The 18,886-nt window shown below is 34.7% G+C and overlaps 2 protein-coding genes across 2 annotated transcripts; one reads left to right on the top strand and one right to left on the bottom strand.

Moving 5' to 3' along the window:
- Positions 1–970: 970 nt before the first annotated feature.
- On the top strand, positions 971–6,749 carry vib (phosphatidylinositol transfer protein vib). The gene is made up of 6 exons (XM_014358663.3): positions 971–1,573; positions 2,521–2,551; positions 3,113–3,376; positions 3,446–3,523; positions 3,808–4,188; positions 4,274–6,749. The coding sequence occupies exons 1-6, from the start codon at positions 1,554–1,556 to the stop codon at positions 4,316–4,318; spliced, it is 819 nt and encodes a 272-aa protein (XP_014214149.1). The 5' UTR covers positions 971–1,553; the 3' UTR covers positions 4,319–6,749.
- A 139-nt stretch (positions 6,750–6,888) lies between these two features.
- Positions 6,889–10,079, bottom strand: Arc42 (Activator-recruited cofactor subunit 42). Its single transcript, XM_089588470.1, has 5 exons — positions 10,009–10,079; positions 9,541–9,637; positions 8,339–9,006; positions 7,496–7,719; positions 6,889–7,426 (listed from the first exon to the last, which is right to left on the bottom strand). The coding sequence occupies exons 1-5, from the start codon at positions 10,013–10,015 to the stop codon at positions 7,217–7,219; spliced, it is 1,206 nt and encodes a 401-aa protein (XP_089444596.1). The 5' UTR covers positions 10,016–10,079; the 3' UTR covers positions 6,889–7,216.
- Positions 10,080–18,886: the final 8,807 nt, after the last annotated feature.

The following is an 18,886-nucleotide window of genomic DNA, read 5'->3' as shown; positions in this document are numbered from 1 at the left end:
ACAATTATGAAAATTATAAATTATGTTTTGACTTTGAGCATAATGTAGACGGCTTTAAAGAACTGCTACCACGAGAATACTATTTACTTTGACTAGAAATTTATTTTAACTTCATGAATTAGGTACTTCTAAAAAAAGATTTTCTTGACAAAACAATCGAACGAGAGCTGTTTAAAAGATCTTGAATTTCTTTGTTATTAGATAAACAAACATGGTTTAAAATATTAATCCTTGAAAAAAAAACATTTTTTGTTATTTTTATTTATTTTTTTCCTTCTCTCTTTTTTAAAATTTTAATGGTTTTTTTTGTCTGTGCGAAACTAAATTTTTGTGAACGACAAATTTGTGAAAGCTAACATGTCAGATACAAAAAAAAATGTTTGTACTAATTTTCAAGCAAAAAATAATTATTTTCATGCCGTAAAAACCTATTAACTCTGAAAAATAGTTTATGTTATTCTCCAGAGCAGCAACTACATTTTAGATTTAAGATCAATCAAAATGTAATATTTCTCTTTACTGTTGCTGAAAAATAATAAGCATAGTAAACAAAACAAAAAAACAAATAAAAAATAACAGTTAAAAATAAAATGTTTGCAAGAATCATATAATCTATATTTTATTTTTCAGGCAAATTATCATAAAATAATAATAATAATAATAATAATAATAATAATAATAATAATAATAATAATAATAAAGAAAATACAATTTACAAAAACCAACCCCCAGTGGGACAATAAACAGCATGTATATAAATATACAGACTTTAAGGAACATTTGCTTGATTTGCTTTTATCAGTTATCGGTCGAGTCGAGTTGGTATAAAAACACCAGACTTGCTGGCAAGCGGCAAGGTAGGTAGGTATACCTACATACACATATATGTATATACCGTACTGTACCTAGAAAGATGTATACTGTACATTAAGCAAAAGAGCAAGCGTGGGATCTCGGTAAATAAAAAAGCAGTGCAGTTGCACTACTATACTTAATACTTAACTATAAAAAGTAGTGTGCCTAGCAGAGATTAATCTCTGGTCAGCTGGTGCCGCGTGCGTGCGAGCTGCGTGGTGGTACCGCCGCCGAAGATCGACCGCGCGGGCGGTATCGCATTAAAGAAAAGAAGTAGTCTCGCGTCGTCGTCGAGTCGAGAGACACATAGTCAAAAAGAATTGACCCATCATAGCGTAGCGCGTGTACTTACTTATCGTCGCGTACATCGTTTATTCTTTTTCTTTTTTTTTCCCCTCTCCCGAAGAAGTGCCGCGTAGTCAATCGATATCATCTCTTGAGAGTGAGAGATACCCGTGAATTTCGTGCTGATCGTCCCCGGTAAAACTGTGCGCGTATATATAATATTGCAAAGGTACATCGGATCTTGAAAAAGGCTGTGATTTTCATTGAATCCTACAACCAGCGAGTCTATACACCTGTATACATATTATATATACATACACCCGTATACCCAAGTAATAATAAACATCAGCGGATTGCAGACGGCCCATGTATCAAACGACAGTAAAAAAAGGAGCAGCAGTATAGCTTGAACCATGGTGCAAATCAAGGAATTGTAAGTGCCTTCAATATCTAATTGCACTGGGTACACGAGTACCTCTGAGTGGTGGAAAGTTTAGTGCAATGCAGAGCCCATGTACAACGTGTGCTGTAGCTTTCATGTGTATACTTGTCCATGGGTGTATACACAATCCATATAGAGAATTGAATGTCTAGTGGATGATTTTTACCAGTGATTTCAGTGTCAGTATCAGGGCCACCCATCAGGCGCCCCTTTGATCCCCCAAGGTTTTCTCTCTCTTCTCTTGGTCCCCCCCCCTTCTCCAGTTCATGCCTTGCTTTGCCTCACCCTCTCACGCCTGCTCGGCCGATCGTTACTCCAAAATTCGTTGGAGGCTATAACCTATATCATCATCAACCACACGCGCACTCTCTGCATGCTATTTGCTATGCTCCCTCCCTGGTGATGCACCCCCCGCAATAAACGTGATACTACATATCGACCATGTCCTGTGTCCTCCTGACACCCGATCCATTCGAACGACCACAAAAGGGATGCTTTATTTTCTTTTCAGCGTACACCTTATACCTACCTTCGTTCAATAAATATACTTATTGGTAATCTTGTGTTTTTAAGTGACACGCCGACGTTTCAACATCTGTTGAGATAGACACTTCCTGATAAATTTTCTCAACAGATTATTAATTCACTGCTGTATGAGTGAGAAAATAATTAATGCGTGACGAATTGATACGAAAAAAAAAAAAAAAAAAAAAAAAAAAGTAAAGAGAGAGAATCTTTGGATATTGGAGGCGGGCTTGTGTGTCAAGGCCACACGCACGCACATACAGGCACGATTGTAGTCCTCCATGTCCAAGTCTTGTATATTTTCTGAGGTCCACGTGTATACAGTATTGTCGACCTTGAAATGTTTTTTGTCACCAATGTAATGACCGTTTCGTTGAGTAACATCTCTTTTTTTTTCCTTTGCTTTGTTACAGCCGTGTCACCCTGCCCCTGACCGTTGAAGAGGTATGTATACATGCACATATTTTTACAGTAGTCATTGCATGAGATTTCTTTTTTTTTTTTTTTTTACCAGCTTCGAGCAGGGGTCTAGGTTGATTAGCAGCAGAGCAATAATGTCAGATGAGCTTGCAGTATTCGACACCTGCGATTCATCTGACATAAATGCTGTTTGTCAGCCTCAGCACTGATTAGCACTTTTTACTCTCGGCCAGTGCTATGCATCAATTAAATCCTTTGCTTGCAATTTCAAGATACTCGTACTTGGGATGAAATCTGGAGCCTCGACGAGTAAAAAGTGTTCCAATCATTGCTCTAGACTCTCATGCTTATTATCAAACCGTGATTTTGACATTTACATAGCTGTCTCTTTGATGCTGTCGTTGAGTAAAAAGTATAGGTTTTTTTTATTACTGCAGACATCTATATTCAAAGTGTATTAGCAATGCTAACTTCTTTCCTTAAATTTACGATTCAAAATATAATTGCTATGATAACTTTGCTATAGACTTTTTTTTTAAATGACACTTGAGACCAACAAAGAAGAAAATTTATTTTAATTTGCAGTATCAAGTTGCCCAGTTGTACTCTGTGGCAGAGGCTAGTAAAAACAACACAGGCGGAGGTGAGGGTATCGAAGTGAGGAAAAATGAGCCATTCAAGAATGTTCCACTACTTGGTGGAAAATACACCTCTGGCCAGTATACGTACAAGGTGTACCACTTAGCAAGTAAAGTGCCTGCTTTTATTCGCATGGTGTTGCCCAAAGGCTCCTTGGAAGTTCACGAGGAAGCATGGAATGCCTACCCTTACTGCAAAACAGTTATAAGCGTGAGTATCGACTGTTTTCATCTTTTTTATCCTTTCGTAACTCAACTTGAAGTATTTATTATTTTGCAGAATCCTGGTTACATGAAAGAAAACTTCTTTATTGTGATAGAATCTTATCATATTGGGGACACTGGTGACCAGGAAAATGTGAGTAGTAAAAGCCAAGTATTACATATTTATTTTTCAATGAGTTTTTTTTTTTTTTTTTTATTATTCTAACGACTGATGCTCTTGCTCGGAATGAACATCTTATCGGCACAATGTTCAAAGAATATCTTTACTTTCCTCCCACTTCTAGTTTACACGTGAGATTTTGATTTTAAAATTAGAAATGACTCACAGTTGAGTCATGCAGTGGAGCAGTAACAGCGCAAACAACATTAATCAAGTATTGTTCAATGAAATAGCCAAGATAAATCTTTGCTTTTTAGGTTCACGAACTCCCACCCGATAAACTCAAAACAAGGGAGGTCGTGCACATAGATATAGCCAACGACCCAGTGTTACCAGCGGATTACAAAGAGGATGAGGATCCAACCAAGTTCAAATCGGAAAAAACCGGTCGGGGCCCCCTTGTTGAAAAAGACTGGAAGTATAATGTGTCGCCTGTGATGACCTGCTACAAGCTCGTCACCTGCGAGTTCAAATGGTTCGGCCTACAGAGCCGCGTCGAGAGCTTCATTCAGAAATCCGAGAAACGTCTGTTCACGAATTTCCACAGACAAGTTTTTTGTTGGATGGATCGCTGGCATGGACTCACCATGGAAGATATCCGAGCCATTGAAGACAAAACAAAAGAAGAATTGGAAAAGGTAACAAAATTTCAAATTTTAGACGTCATTTCGCACATTTCAAAAGTTTACGCTCTAACGAATTTTTTATTTTATTCATTTGCAGCAAAGATTCCAAGGTGAAGTACGAGGAATGCGTGCTGATGATTGAGGCTCCGATAAGTACAGTGTAATAAGATTAAATGAATTTCCTTTCAAAGCAAAGAACGAGCGTCAGACTTACCTTCACACACATATGTATACACTCAAAGCCATAACGCGGTCCTGCCGGATCGGGGCAGTTTCCAGAGTTTATCTGTCTAGATTCAGTGTCTAATCTAATTACTTACAATTTTAATTTATTTACATCTACAAACATTTTAGATAAATGTATTTATAGTTAAACAAACAAGAGAGTAACGTTATTGTGTTATCACTGATAAAGCAAAAATACAAAGAAAGAAAAAAAAAATGAAAAAAGTATAGGCATGTCAAAAGGCAGATACCATAAGGCAAATTTTGTGTTCACGAGACAAACACAAAAGCATTGGAATTAGGGGTGACATAAAGTGACAAACGCAGTTTAGATAATTTAATTATAGTTAAAATATTGAATTAATGATTAATAAGTTAAAAATAATGATGAAAAAAAAAAAAAAAAACAAAAGTAGTCAATGATATTAAGCAGCAGTTGTTGAAATGAGCAGATGAAAATTTGCTTTTTGCAAACGCATAAGTGATTACAAAATGGATGAACGATCATCGACTTAAGAATTGAACGTGAATTGAATAAGAAATAATAATGCAAGCTGCTGTGTAAATTCTCCGAAAGTGCTAAGTGTGTGATATGTAAACAAAGCTACAAACTAAAGGTAATTTAAAGAGAAAAGCAAAGCTGTTGGGTGGAGGAAAAAAAATAAAACAAATAGAAACATAAATATCTACAAAAGCACTTGATTCGCAGTATATGCAATAAATCCATAAAAATAAAACAATATCTTGCGCCGTATGTCCTTAGAAAAATTGCTCCTTATTTTTTTAAATGCAAAGCTAAAGTAAATCAACCTGTGCGTCAAAGCACGAGTCTCCGCGACACCAGCAGCAACAGTCTCGCGCATATTGCTGCCTACTACCGGATTAACCGAGAAACCATACCATACTTATTACGCTTTTCCACACTTGATCCGTGGATCTTCTTCTAATTGTCCGATTAAGGATAAATCTTTCTATTCTTTTAACGGAGAGTTTCAAATAAGGGGAGCCTCAGTATTTCAAGTAAATAATTATGATCGCAACACTTTAGGGGTGGTGATAGTTAGTGTCCAGTTGTGTTACAATTGCTTGTTGCAATTAAAGTATAAAATAATCGATATTGTATAGGGCGTTTTACAATGTAGGCAGAGCGAGAGTGTGAGAAAAATAATAAAGCATAGAGAGCTATTTTGAATCTCGGCGACATTTTAGCCCATCATAAACTTGGGATGTGTTGTACATACGTGTATATGAAAATCCACGGAAGCATACAATGAAATTCTGATTTTATTTTATTTTGCACGACAGTTCATTCTTCTCAAACGAATTGAGCAAATTTTTTATCTTTACGTCCAACTTTATGCGACTTTTTACTAGTTTGGCTCCATCCTCTTGGTACACCTAAAAACCTGATTATTTTTACAAAGTAAAGTTTTTTAAAAATGATTTTACGTTGCCTACGGACCAAAGAAGAATATTAGAAAAAGTATTCTGATTTTCAATAAGAAGCTTACACTTAACTTGTATCAATTTTAAAGTTTAGAGCTTATGTAGATTCGACAGAATTGAAAAATTAACTGATTAGACCCCGAGTATGTTCAAGTATCTTGTCTACAGCATCTTTTTTTTTATTTGCCACTTTTTTTTCAGTCAATCGTAAAAAGCAGAAAAGAAGAGAGAAAACACTCCACTGATCTCATTGAATTCAATATAGTTCAATTGTCATTTGCACAAATAAATCTGTAGACCGCGCCACTGGTAGACATGACAGCAGAGAAGCGAAAGAAAGTACTTGCAGAATACACTTGTATAGTAGTTACTCGTATTTTATCGATAAAAGAAAAAAAAAAAATATTTTCCGTGTTATTAAATGTCAAGTTTTAAAAAGTATTTTATCCAAACGAGAAAAAAAGTAGATGACGATAACGGTTCCTCTACCAATATGTGTACACTTGCTCGCATGCACTTTATTAATTGAATTCCATTGTATGTGTGTCATATATTGACGGAAAAATCAAGAGAAACGAACTGTCTTTACATCCTAAAGTCAAAAAAAAAAAACAAAATACCATCCGAGAAAAAAACAAGATTAGTTGTGTATAAATACATATAAAAGATATATATAAATATGAAAGAAAGAAAATATTAGTTGTTCCTCGTAATTTTAACACACAGAGGTCTCAAGTTACTCTCTGTTAGCGCTGCCAAAGGGCTGATTAAATGACGAATGAAACCCAAACAGTTAACGCACATACATATAAATGTATGTCTTGTGCAAGTTGAACGAAAATGAATAAACACACACGCGTATGTATGTTTGTAAAAAAAAAAAAAAAAAAAAAAACAAATAATAAGTAATAAAATAAAGAATGTATATGTATATACGAGAAAGTATAAAAGAGTATACATGTCAGTCGTTTGGCCGATGAAAGATGATATAATAACAATGATGATGATGATGATAATAATAACAGTAATAAAGCCATGAAATAATAAAGTATAAAATTTATTGAATCCTCATGCGTTGTAGAAAAAATATAGCACAAACATCGTTCTTGCGTTCGCGTATATATTCACATATACTGAAAATATGTTCGAACCACCAGCAACGCGATGGCGATTCGAAAAAAAGAAAACTCGACGTATAGATTTGCTTTTATATCACATTGCACTTTTTCTGTATAGGCATAAAATTTGCATTGTATATATTCTCACGAGCCACGCCATTCGGCGGCGCGTCATTAAAAACGATGACCGGGGTAATTAAGCCATCCACGAGTTTGAAGAGACACGTATACCCACACGTGTGTGTGTGTATCTACAAGCCGTACTCCTTGACGAGATTACCAGCTATGACCAGTCGTTGGATCTCGGAGGTGCCCTCGTATATCTCGGTTATCCGGGCGTCCCGGTAATGACGCTCCGCGGGCATGTCGGTCACGTACCCCATGCCCCCCAGTATCTGGATGCACTGGTGGGCGCAGAAGGTTGCCGCCTCGGACGCGGACAGCTTGGCCATCGCAGCTTCCTGAAACCATCAACGAAGCCCCCCGGGGTCAAGGCTTAATTTCGAGCAGCGCGAGGGTAACGTCCCTACCTTGGTGTACGGCTTGCCCTGGTCCTTCAAGTGGGCGGCCCTCCACGTCAGCAGCCTCGAGCCCTCGAGCCTCAGAGCCATGTCGGCCAGCTTGGTCTGGATGGCCTGTAGTTTGATGATCGCGCTGCCGAAGGCCGTCCTCTTGCTCGCGTACTCCATGGCGCAGTCGAGGGAAGCTTGCGCTATCCCCAAGGCCTGGGATGCTATGCCGATCCTACCGGCGTCTGTGAAACAGGGACAGAGTTGACTCGAGGGTCTGACACAGTTGGTTGTTTGTGGACGAGCTGTTCTGAACTCCCTCGTGTCTTTAATTTCTTTCAACACGTGTGTTAATTGTATTAATTTTTTTTTTTTCTGATTATATTTTACAGCCATTTCTGAGAACTGTGCCCAAAAGGCTCTGCAATGCTGTGTTACTATGCATATAATATATGCTATCGTCATTGGCAAAGTGAAAAACCACCTCAGATTTAATTGTGACATCAATCACTTGCATACCAATGGGGACATCTTAGTGTACATGGCTTTCGAATCATCGACCCACAGGTGGAAAATACGCACATCAAAAATTAATTTCCCAGAGTAAAGACTTGGTGTCTCGAACTCGTGAGCATGTGTTACCAAAACCTCGAGCTACAAGAACTAGTCTAAACCACTGTGGAGGACAAAATTTTATCAGCAACACAAGTCAACGAAGCTAGCAGCCAAATTGCAGCAGCGGTACCGTTAAATAATAACTTTGGGTATACCCTTTAAGACTAGACCAGGTATACCATCCTAATTAAGTAGTATAAAAGGGTATCCTGTTGCTGCAGTTTGGCTGCTAGATTACTGAACACCCACCCAGAGACATCATGGCGATCTTGAACCCCAGACCGGGTTCCCCGAGGAGGTTTTCGGCGGGCACCCGGCAGTCCTCGAATATGAGGGAGCACGTGCTGCTGCCCCTGATGCCGAGCTTGTCCTCCTTCTTCCCCAGGGCGAGACCCTCGGTTGGCTTGTCGACCACAAACGCGCTGATGCCCTTGTGCTTCTTGGACTTGTCGGTGGTCGCGAACACGACTATACCCCCAGCCTCGTACGCGCTGGTGATCCAGGACTTGGTCCCGTTGAGGACGTACCCGTCGCCGTTTTTCTTGGCCACGGTCGATGCCGCCCCCGCGTCCGAGCCATTGCCGGGCTCGCTCAGGGCGAACGAGCCGACCCTGCGGCCGCTGGTGAACGGCCGTACGTACCTTTCCTTCTGCTCGGGGCTGCCAAACTTCTCGATGGGCCCCAGGTACAGGGAGTTGTTGACGCTCATGATGACCCCAGCGCTGGCGCAGCCGCGCGATATCTCCTCCATGGCTATGGCGTAGGCGAGGTAGTCCAGGCCCGCCCCTCCCAAGGACTCGGGCGTCGTTATGGCCATTAGGCCCAGTTCGCCCATTTTTTTTATCTGCTCCTCCGGGTACAGGTGCTCCCGGTCGGTTATCGCGGCCCTGGGTTTCAGCTCGCCCTCCGCAAAGTCCCTGTGGAAATTCATCGTTGGGGGTTTATTTTCGATTTTTCTTTTTTTTTTTTTTTTTTTTCGTTTAATACAGCGGGTTTGATAGTTTTTGGTTTTATGGACTGTAATCGCCCCCTCGTCTCAGTCCGGACAATCAGTGTCACTCCGCCAGGGCATTTTTGCGAGTTTTGCTAAACATTACTTGGTATTTTTTTGTTACTTGTGCCATATTGCCTTCCAAAGCACGAACCAAGAAAGAAAATGATCACTTGTAAGTAGTACCTATATGTATCTCGATTTTTCGAAACTTTTCCATTTTCTTTCCCGATCGTGATTTTTCGAGGAATCGGACACGTACACGTAATGTACGTATACGTATGTATATGTTCGTGTGTCTGTATCGATAAGACACACTTTGGGTTAAAAACCTCTGGGAGATTGTAACTCTCGGCGCTGTTCTTACACTGAAAATAATCAAAACTCTCGATCGATCGGTTTCGAGGAGATGAGCAACTTTGCACAAAAAAAAAAAACGAACGTAATAAGCAAAACTTACCTGCACGTTTTTTGAAGCATTTGATGGGTTTCCGGCAAACTTGACAAAGAGGCGATGCCCCGGCGGCCACATACTTGAAACAGCGATCTACACACACCTGTGACATAAATTGATTAATTTGCGAAGTTCAACATTATGATCGATAACACTAATCGTGAAGAAAATGGACACTTGAAAATTAATTTTGGTAAACTTTCATGCATATCGAACGTGTCATTTATGATATTGAAAAGAAATTGCGATAAAAAAAAACAATGCTTTGACTCGACTTCGCGATAACCATCGTCTTGTAAAAAATTGGCCGATCACATAATACTGCACACGACACAAAAGCACAAAAAATTATACGCAAATTTTTTTTACGTTCACAGTTATTGTGCGCGTACGTGTCAAAAACTCCCACGATTAAACGTGGGATTGAAAGCTGCACCATGATTTCTTTTTGACGTAAAAATAGACAAGACTCACCCAACATTTTAAAGGAAAAAAAAAAAAAAAATGAAAAAAAATTGAAGCTTTCACGGAGCCGAGTGTGGTTCTTGGAGTGCTAAGAGCGACTGACGGACTTTGACCAGCCAACGATATTTACAAATATGCATGTGGCTACTATATAAAGTGAAAATAAAATGTATGTGTATAACATATACGTGATTGGCTGACATCCGCTCTCTTACCGTATGTTGTATGTGCGTGAGAGACGAGCAACACTTTTGCCGGCGATTTCGAACACTGCAAAGTGTGGCCACCGTGGAGGGAGAGAGTAATTCGGTCTTGGAGTTGGTGCAGCGCGTTCTTCAAAGATGGCACAGTAGGTATCATTCTAGGAACGAGGTGCTCTCTTTGGCTGATGAGCTCTGCAATTGCGCTTTGAAAATCACAGATTTCATCATTTTAATGATTAGGATACAAATTTTCGAAAATGTTGAGAAACGTTTTAAAGTTTTGTCCACTGCTTTTTGTGACTAATAATCAGACTCCTTGGCTTCTTTCGCATGACTTTCCATTTTATTGGCCAATCAAGGTGTCACCGTTCAGTTTACACTACGTTTGGTTTTAACTTCTTTGACTTTTGTCTTAATTTAGTTATTTTCATTAAAACTCGTTATTACTATTCGCGAGTATCTTAGCTTTAGTTTCCAAGCTTTGCCTATAAAATATGTTTTACATCTGTATTTTTCTTTTGTAAGTATCGATATTTCTATAATTGCTGTTTTGTTAGTCCAAGTCCTTGCAACTTATCGCTATTGTGACTTGTAATTTCAATCATCTGATTCTCTAATTGGCACAGCTAAATCTTTATGTTTGTAATTTTGCATCAGTATCTCCCGACACTATCCCGATATTATCTCTCCATTTCTACATATCTATTTCTTTTTTCGTTCTTTTGTAATTCTTTTCACGGTATCTCCTTATTGTGTTTGTCTCTATGTCTCTAGTTGTGTGTACAACCTGTTAATACGTATGTATTTCGAAATGTGTAACTCTACTTTGGTATGGTTATCTTTAGTTACAATATATTAATCTTGTGCATATTCATCTCTATATAGAAGTTTTATGCTTTTGCATCATATCTCTTAAAAATCTTTTTTCCTTCGTCTTTGTATTCGTTAGTATAAAATGTATCAAAATAGATAGTCTTTGTATTTGTGACTGTAATTATGTGTTTGCTTTTCTAAATGGAAGGGTATGTCTTACATTCAATTTTTAGAACGAAGTTCTTTATGTCGCGTTACTCGGGGGGCTAAAATTTTAAAACCGACAGATTTTTTTTTTTTGAAACGAAAGTGGTTTCACCCGAAGTCTCTCCCTCTCAAGTCTCCCCCCTTACCCCGTCCCCCTCACCAACTGTTCTCTATACACTTCCCCTCTCCCCACTGTATATGCATCTCAGCCAACCGTGCCGTGTTACTGTTCTGCACACCTTTACCCACCGTTCCTCCTCACACTTTTAATTTTATGTTCCCACAATAATTTTTATTTGACTTTGAATTTTTTTCTTTTACAATTCTGGAAAAAAAAACATTTTCCATTAAAGATATTTAATCCCTCGACCTCCTGCATATGAGTCCAGTACCTTACCCACTCTGCTACGAGCGCTGCCGAGAGAAACTTGGTTTCTTGTACTTATCGTGTGGTTCGTAACTATAACATTCCATTTTTAAATGTATTCACTGATAATGCATTCAATTATGTATTTGTTTTCTAAATAATACATCTAAATTTGTTTTCTAAATAATACATCTAAAAAAAAAAAAAAAAAAAAAAAAAAAAAAAAAAACATGTAGAATAGAGTTGAAGAACGTATCAAATCAACTGAAGAACGTATCAATGGTTTTTAAAAGCGCTTATTTCAAATTTGACAAACAAATTATGTTACATTATTACATAATTATATAAATAAAGTAATTCATTAAATCAACTATAAATAAATTATGTAAGATCATTATATAAATATATTTCGAGTTTCATATCATTTTAATGGTTTTTAAGGGTACTTATTTTGAATTTGATAAACAAATACTGGCACAATGTCATTGAGTAATTATATAAAAATAAAACAAAAAATGCATTAATGAGCTATGAAATCGCAAAAAAATAAGTGAAAATAAAAATTTCAAAAAAAATTAATGAAATGAAATATTAAAATAAAAATGAAATGAAAATACAAAAGACATGAATAAAAACAATGGAATAAAAAAAATAAAATAAAAAAGGAAATTAAAAAAAAAAGATTAAATATGAAAATAAAAAAAGGAATTAAATAAAGGAAATACAAAAAAAAATAAAAATGTAATGAAATGAAATATGAAAAAAAATAAAACAAGAAACAATAAAATAAAAAAAAAAATTAAATAAAGGAAATACAAAAAAATTAAAATAATGTAACAAAATGAAATATGAAAAAAAATAAAACAAGAAATAAGAAAAAGAATACAACAAGAAATAAAGAAAGAATAAAACAAGAAATTAAAAGAAAGAAAAACAAATGAAAAAATTATAAAGGAAATTAAAACAACAAACGAGGGTGTATTAATGGGTCATGGAACCCACGGTAAGAACGAAGTTCTTTAAACATGAGATGGGTATGGACACAATTTCTCAGGTAACAAGGAGGTCGCTCGACCCACAGGAAGAACGAAGCTCTGTAAACGTTAATACTGCATTCATGTTGTTTACTAAAACAAAAACTTGAAAAACAAATGAAAAAAAAAAAAAAAAAAAACAATAAGTAGTTTAGTACTCACGATGGTTGAACTTCGTGAGAACCTGGTGCATAAATACAGTACTCACGAAGTTCAACCATCGTGAGTACTAAACTACTTATTGTTTTTTTTTTTTTTCATTAACTTTTTTATTTCCCAAGCTCTTATTTTAGGCAACCTCATAGAGACAGCCTGTTTCCCTACCTCTGCTATAAATTTCTACATTACTTCTTATGTGATAACGTTAAAGAAACATGGTGGAAGTCAGAAGTGTGCAGAAAATAAAAATTAAGTTGTCAAGTGAGTAAAAACATGTTTTCCAACTATTATTTTTTCGGTTTTCAAATTGGTTACTAATATAACACTGCTTTAAAATTGCTCTTTTCCGTCGCTCATAAATGCAACCACTCCTAAGCCGTCAAAACTTACGTACATATATGATATTACATTTATTTATGATTTTTCAATTTTTGTATAACACAAAGAAATTAAAAAGAGAAGTATGTGTCTATAACAGCAGAAAACATGCATTTCAACAACAGATATAACGGTTACAATCGGGCCAACTAGTCATAAAATCTTTTGCATCACACGAGCTGTACTTCTTTAAGTGATTTTAAATTATAATAACTCTAACTACTTTTAAAATGTGCCCCGTCCTTGTGTCGTTAAAACCACAGAGTTTAAGCATTGGCTTGATGTAATAAAATCTGATATTAAATTTATTCTGGAATAACATTAGAATCAATAATATTTGTACGGTAATGCTAACCTTATTTTGTATAAAAAATTTGTAGAAAATAATAGAACTTCTATTTTTTTTTTACATATTTTTACAAAATCTCAATATTTAGAGCTCGTAAGAAAAATATTTCAGAGGGTATTTTTTATCGTTTGATCAGCTTAAACATGAAACTCATAAAATTTGAAAAGTTTTATTTTAAATGCCAAAGTAAGATAGAACTGCAAAAAAAATATATGCTCACACTTTGCGCTTTCAAAAAAATTAAAAAATGTTATTAGTTTTTAATGTACATTAAAAATAAGTAGTCTGTAGTACATTTCATTTATGGATCAAGTTTCATCAAGATTGGTTCAAAATTTTTTTTTCAATAATTCGACCTTACAAACTTGATTAGATTTAAGGCACTGAAACATGCTTTAGTCATGGAGCACCAGTCCTCATCTCAGCTGTAGCAGAAAAGTTCCCGCATTGAATTGACTTTTTTTTGCATTAAATAACTGGTACATATAGCGCGTAAGCACCGCAAGTAAAGTAAGAATTGAGACGTGTAGATAAATTTTTTATTTTGCAATACTAATAACACACTCGTTGCAAGCATTTACGAACGTTGCAGGTCGATATCTTTATTTATAATAAGGATATTCAATCTCACAAACGCTCAAATTGTTTGGAAACGTAAGCTCTATGCACATAGAAAATTTGATAAAATCATTGCTTAAATGCACTAAGGTATGTGTCTTGCAAGTATGACATAAATTTTAAAAAAACGATTGTTTGAAAATGGAGTTTAAGTTTTCAATCGTACCAATATTACATAGAAGAGAGAAATTATGTAAAATAATCAGGACCTATGTAAAAATACGTTAAAAACCGTCACAATGGACTAAATTTTTCCAAAATTGTTAAGTAATTGCACAATAAGTTTAAAGAGTTTGTAATTCACTCAAGTTCAACGTGTAACGGACTACTTTATCTTCATTGATATTAAAAATAAACATGTTCTTATTTTTCTCTCAAGTAATGAAAATGCAGTATTTCTTTTTTGTAGTTTTATCATATTTTGGCATAAAAATTAAATTGATGACATTAAGCCAAAACCTAACTATTTCACAACAAAACTAAGCTAAAGATGTTTATTAATCACACAGTTTCATCTACGATACGACACAACTAAAACAATTTGAAATATACAGAAGTAGAAATCATTTTGCCCACTATCATAATAAATGATGTACTGGTTCATATTTTTTTAAGCAATTACCAGATAAATATATTTATAAAATAATTACCTGATGTAAGCCTTCTGTAAGTTTTGTTGGTAAACTACCGTTTTTCCTTACAAACAAGCTCAAGTTTTTGTGTACATCATCTTTCGAGTCCTAATAAAAACTTATAAAATTAGTTGTCCAACATTTTTGAGATATTTTATAATCTGTCAAAATTTTGAAATTACCAATAAATACTTTGAAAGGTATAATCCTTTTTGAGCAATTAATTCATAAGTTCCATCTTTGAGGAGACCAGTCGAATCATTAAATGGAATCGTCGGTATCGACACTGTCACAAAGCTGGTAAAACAACCAGCATACATTGAAATAAGAATAAATGCTGTCAGATACAACGACAGTCTTACAATCTTCAGCGAAAGGGGGCTATACTGTACATCTGCAAATTTTGTAAAAAATATAGGAACAGTCGATTTATAATTCTTAATAATTATTCAGTGTTTTAAAATCAAGGGGCTGCGAACTCCAAAGTCTTTTGGTGACTTACGAGATCTTTGAAAGACTTAGAATGACTTATAAAGTCTTTTTTAATGACTTAAAATCTATTTTAATGACTATATGCACTCTTGAAGTCCTGGCAAAAAGTCTGAAGTCTTTTGAAGACTTTTCTTAGAATGACTTACAAAGTTTTTTTTAATGACTTTAAGACTGCGCAGACTCTCGTTTAAAATACATTAATTTTAAGGTTTAAAAAATCATAAAAATCTAAATAACTGAGTGTGTAGAGTTATTCTGTTGTGGCTTATATAATCAGTTTCAAATCAAGATAATTTGTTTTGCCTAGTTAGAGCAACCAAATCGCCTCTTAGCCCTTTAGACTCCTGATGGACACTTTAATTTTAAGCGCTTTTACCTTTCAACTACATTTTTTGTACAAAGGTTTATTTTCACTAGTTAAAGAGCATCTTTTGATTAAAATTTAAAAAAATTTAAAAAAAAGGAAATTTTAATCTAAAGGGCCCAACCCACCAAACACTTCTTTGTTAATCGTTTCCATTTTAGCAAAACTTGTCACGTAGTCGAATATACAGTTAAGTAAAGATGTCGTTAAAATTAAAAAATTTTGTATTATATAAGAACTGGTGATGCCATTTCAGCCCCCTGTTTTTCAGTTAAACAGAAGCTCATAATATAATTTATGTTGTAACTTAAGCAAAACTTAACTTTTTATTGGTTTAAACAATTTTTAAAACCAAATTTTTATAAATGGCGTTTTAATTTTTCGTCGTTTATGGAATAATTCATTTATATGCAAAAATAAATTTGTAAATATGCCACTCATCTTTTTGTATATTAAATGTTACTTTTGTGAAGAAATACTTTACTAGGGCACGCACACCTGGGATAACTCAAACGTAACCTATAATATTATGGTATGTAATAATTTTAAATCGTTTAAATAATCTTATGCAATGTAATTAAAACTCACAAAAAAAAGTGTCAATAAATAAATTTTACGCAAAAGTATTTTCAAAAGTGTACCTTCAAATTCCTGGTGACAGAAAATCCGCCATACAATTATAAAACCATCTGATAGTTTATGTATGAAATTTCTTCTATTATTACTCATGCTTATGATTAAAGTACATAATGTTGATGAAAAAATTGTGACAACAATCAAATAAATCCAGATATTCTTGTTGAAAACCTTTTTTAAAAAAAAGTGTCTTCCAGTGCTATAATTAGTACAACTATAAAAAAAAAAAAACTTTTTTACCTCAAAATATGCGTGCCATGGGATATCCATGGTTTCAGGTAATTTATAAACAAACATATCTTGCACATCTGATAATTTAATCGTTAAATCCTTGTCATCTAGTTTTTCTTTGGTTATCAATGTGCGTTGAAGGATACTACTATCATTAAACGATGTTGTGGAATTACTTGATGTTTTATTATTGTCCTCAGTAATATAGGAGGCGTCGTTATACTTAACAGATAATCCTGTCTTAGATTTCAAGTCTTCAATCATTTCAGCATAAAAAGTAGATGGCTACAAAGAATTCCACAAAATAAATCACTCTTTCAAAGTACAATCATTTTTTTTTCTAATAAGCAAACCAAAACAATTCTTAACCTTCGTATGTATTGTAATCGAAGCACCGGTAAAATTTTTCCGTCTCTCAAATAAATTTAGACTCTCTTTTACAATTAGCCCAGTCCCTTTCTTCCACTCCAGAAACTCCTCAACTCGTATCCCAGTCGCAGGACTGACGGCGTACCATTCATTGATGTCTTTACTACTACCACATTTAACCAGTACTTCGCTTGCAAGATTCAAGTGGAGATGATTTTCTTCCGGATCTTGGCAGATACTTTTGTTTTTCTTCTGTGAGTTACAATCACTTTTCACATAACCCTGCATCGTAAAACAAAATATTTTTTTATCGAAGTGTTGAGTGCGAACGTGCTGCGATCCTTGATACTTTTTCAGAGAGTTAGTGGTATTCGATACAAGTTTTTTTCGATAAAGCAAAAGGGTTATAAATAAGCTTTAACTTTTTGTAAGCACTAGAAAAATTTCAGTGTAAAAATTTATATGCATTCAAAACTTTAAAATTAAAAAAATATTTATAACTAGGCTGGATTTTCAGGTTATTATAAAATTGAATGCTTATAAATTTTATTATTAATGTTGAGTACCGTTTCGTAAAATTAATTTTCTTTTAAATTTTTAAATTTTATCTTTTTGAAAAATAATTATAAAGTTTCAAGGTTATTAAATAATAAAATAAACTAAATAGCAAAACGATAAAACTTTCAGGAAATTAAATGTAAGAATGGCATGCAAAAAGCAGTGTATCCTTCGTAACTGATGAAACATGCTGCCAAGACATGCACCAAAACCACGGGACTTTTTGTGCTTGCAGTAGTTAAATGTGTACCAGGGAAAAACTCTACTTGTTCTGCTGTAATCGCAGTGAACACTTGAACATAAAAAAATTACTAATTTAGAAGAAAGTGTTTTTCGAGGTAATCGTTATTAGAAAAAAACTGGCCTCTGAGTAATACGTTACGTTACGTCAAAACAGCGCTGTTTTTATAAACATTCATTACTTCAGTTCAATTAACGCAGAAGGGAATTTTATTTCTTTTTACTAAAAAAATAAGATAATTAAAAAAAAAAAAAGATAAAATGAAAGTATGAAAAGTAAGAAATAATTCTCATTTGCTTTGCCATATAAAGCTAACGAAAGTTTTTATTTAAAAAATTTGCTGCTTTTAAATTCTTTTGTGTAGAAGGAATACGCCCCCTTATAAGAAACTGAATATTATTTTGCCAAGACTAACTTAAATCTGTTACTGGAAAAAACAGGACGTAGGCGAGTACTTACTTAATTAGTAGACTTTTGCGATGCAAAAAATAACTTTTGAGAATTCCTTTCATTTAGCTAAGCACGGCTGGAATTGACTTTCTTTAGATGCTGGAGGTTTCAATACCTTGAACTTCACGGGTCACTTTTCACTGATAAACACTGATTAAACACTGGACTCCTCCGTTGAACTAGATCGAAAATAGCGTATTGGAGTGATTACTTTGGGTTGAGGTGTTGTCTAGCTGACGCACTGCGAGACAGTGTCGTGCTAGCGCTGTACATTTAAGAGCTAAGGGTAAAAAATCATGTTCCCCACTACCAAAATTTCCCGGCCATCGAATAGGAAAAAAGTCACGCCCATAAAAAAAAGTCAACCCCTTCCTTACCTCCCCTAGTTTTGTCTATATTTTCAAACAGACAAGGAGCTAATCCACATAGGCCAGGTTGCAAAGATTTTAAGTGTCACAAAGTTTCAAAGTAATGCATAGTTGACTCAGAGCTACTTTTCATTTTGGATTTAATACTCACAACCATTATGTTTTTTAAAACAAAGTTATTTATTAATATAATTGATTATTCAAGTATGTGAATAAAAAAAAAAAGTTACTTACTAAAATTACTTATCAAACAATTCACTTGTTTATTTGTAGCAGTATGTATCGATGATTTTTTAATTTTTATTTATTTGAGTCTTATAAGCGTTATTCATTTATTACATTATTCCAAACACCTTAATATACAACTATTCTTGAAAAAACAAAATAATGTTAACCATACATCTTAGTGATTAATTAT

This window comes from Copidosoma floridanum, unplaced genomic scaffold (assembly GCF_036245765.1).
Source record: "Copidosoma floridanum isolate Cflo_tuat_1 unplaced genomic scaffold, Cflo_Japanese_pri ptg000007l, whole genome shotgun sequence".
Lineage (NCBI taxonomy): Eukaryota > Metazoa > Arthropoda > Insecta > Hymenoptera > Encyrtidae > Copidosoma > Copidosoma floridanum.
This window is presented reverse-complemented; position numbering and strand designations above follow the sequence as displayed.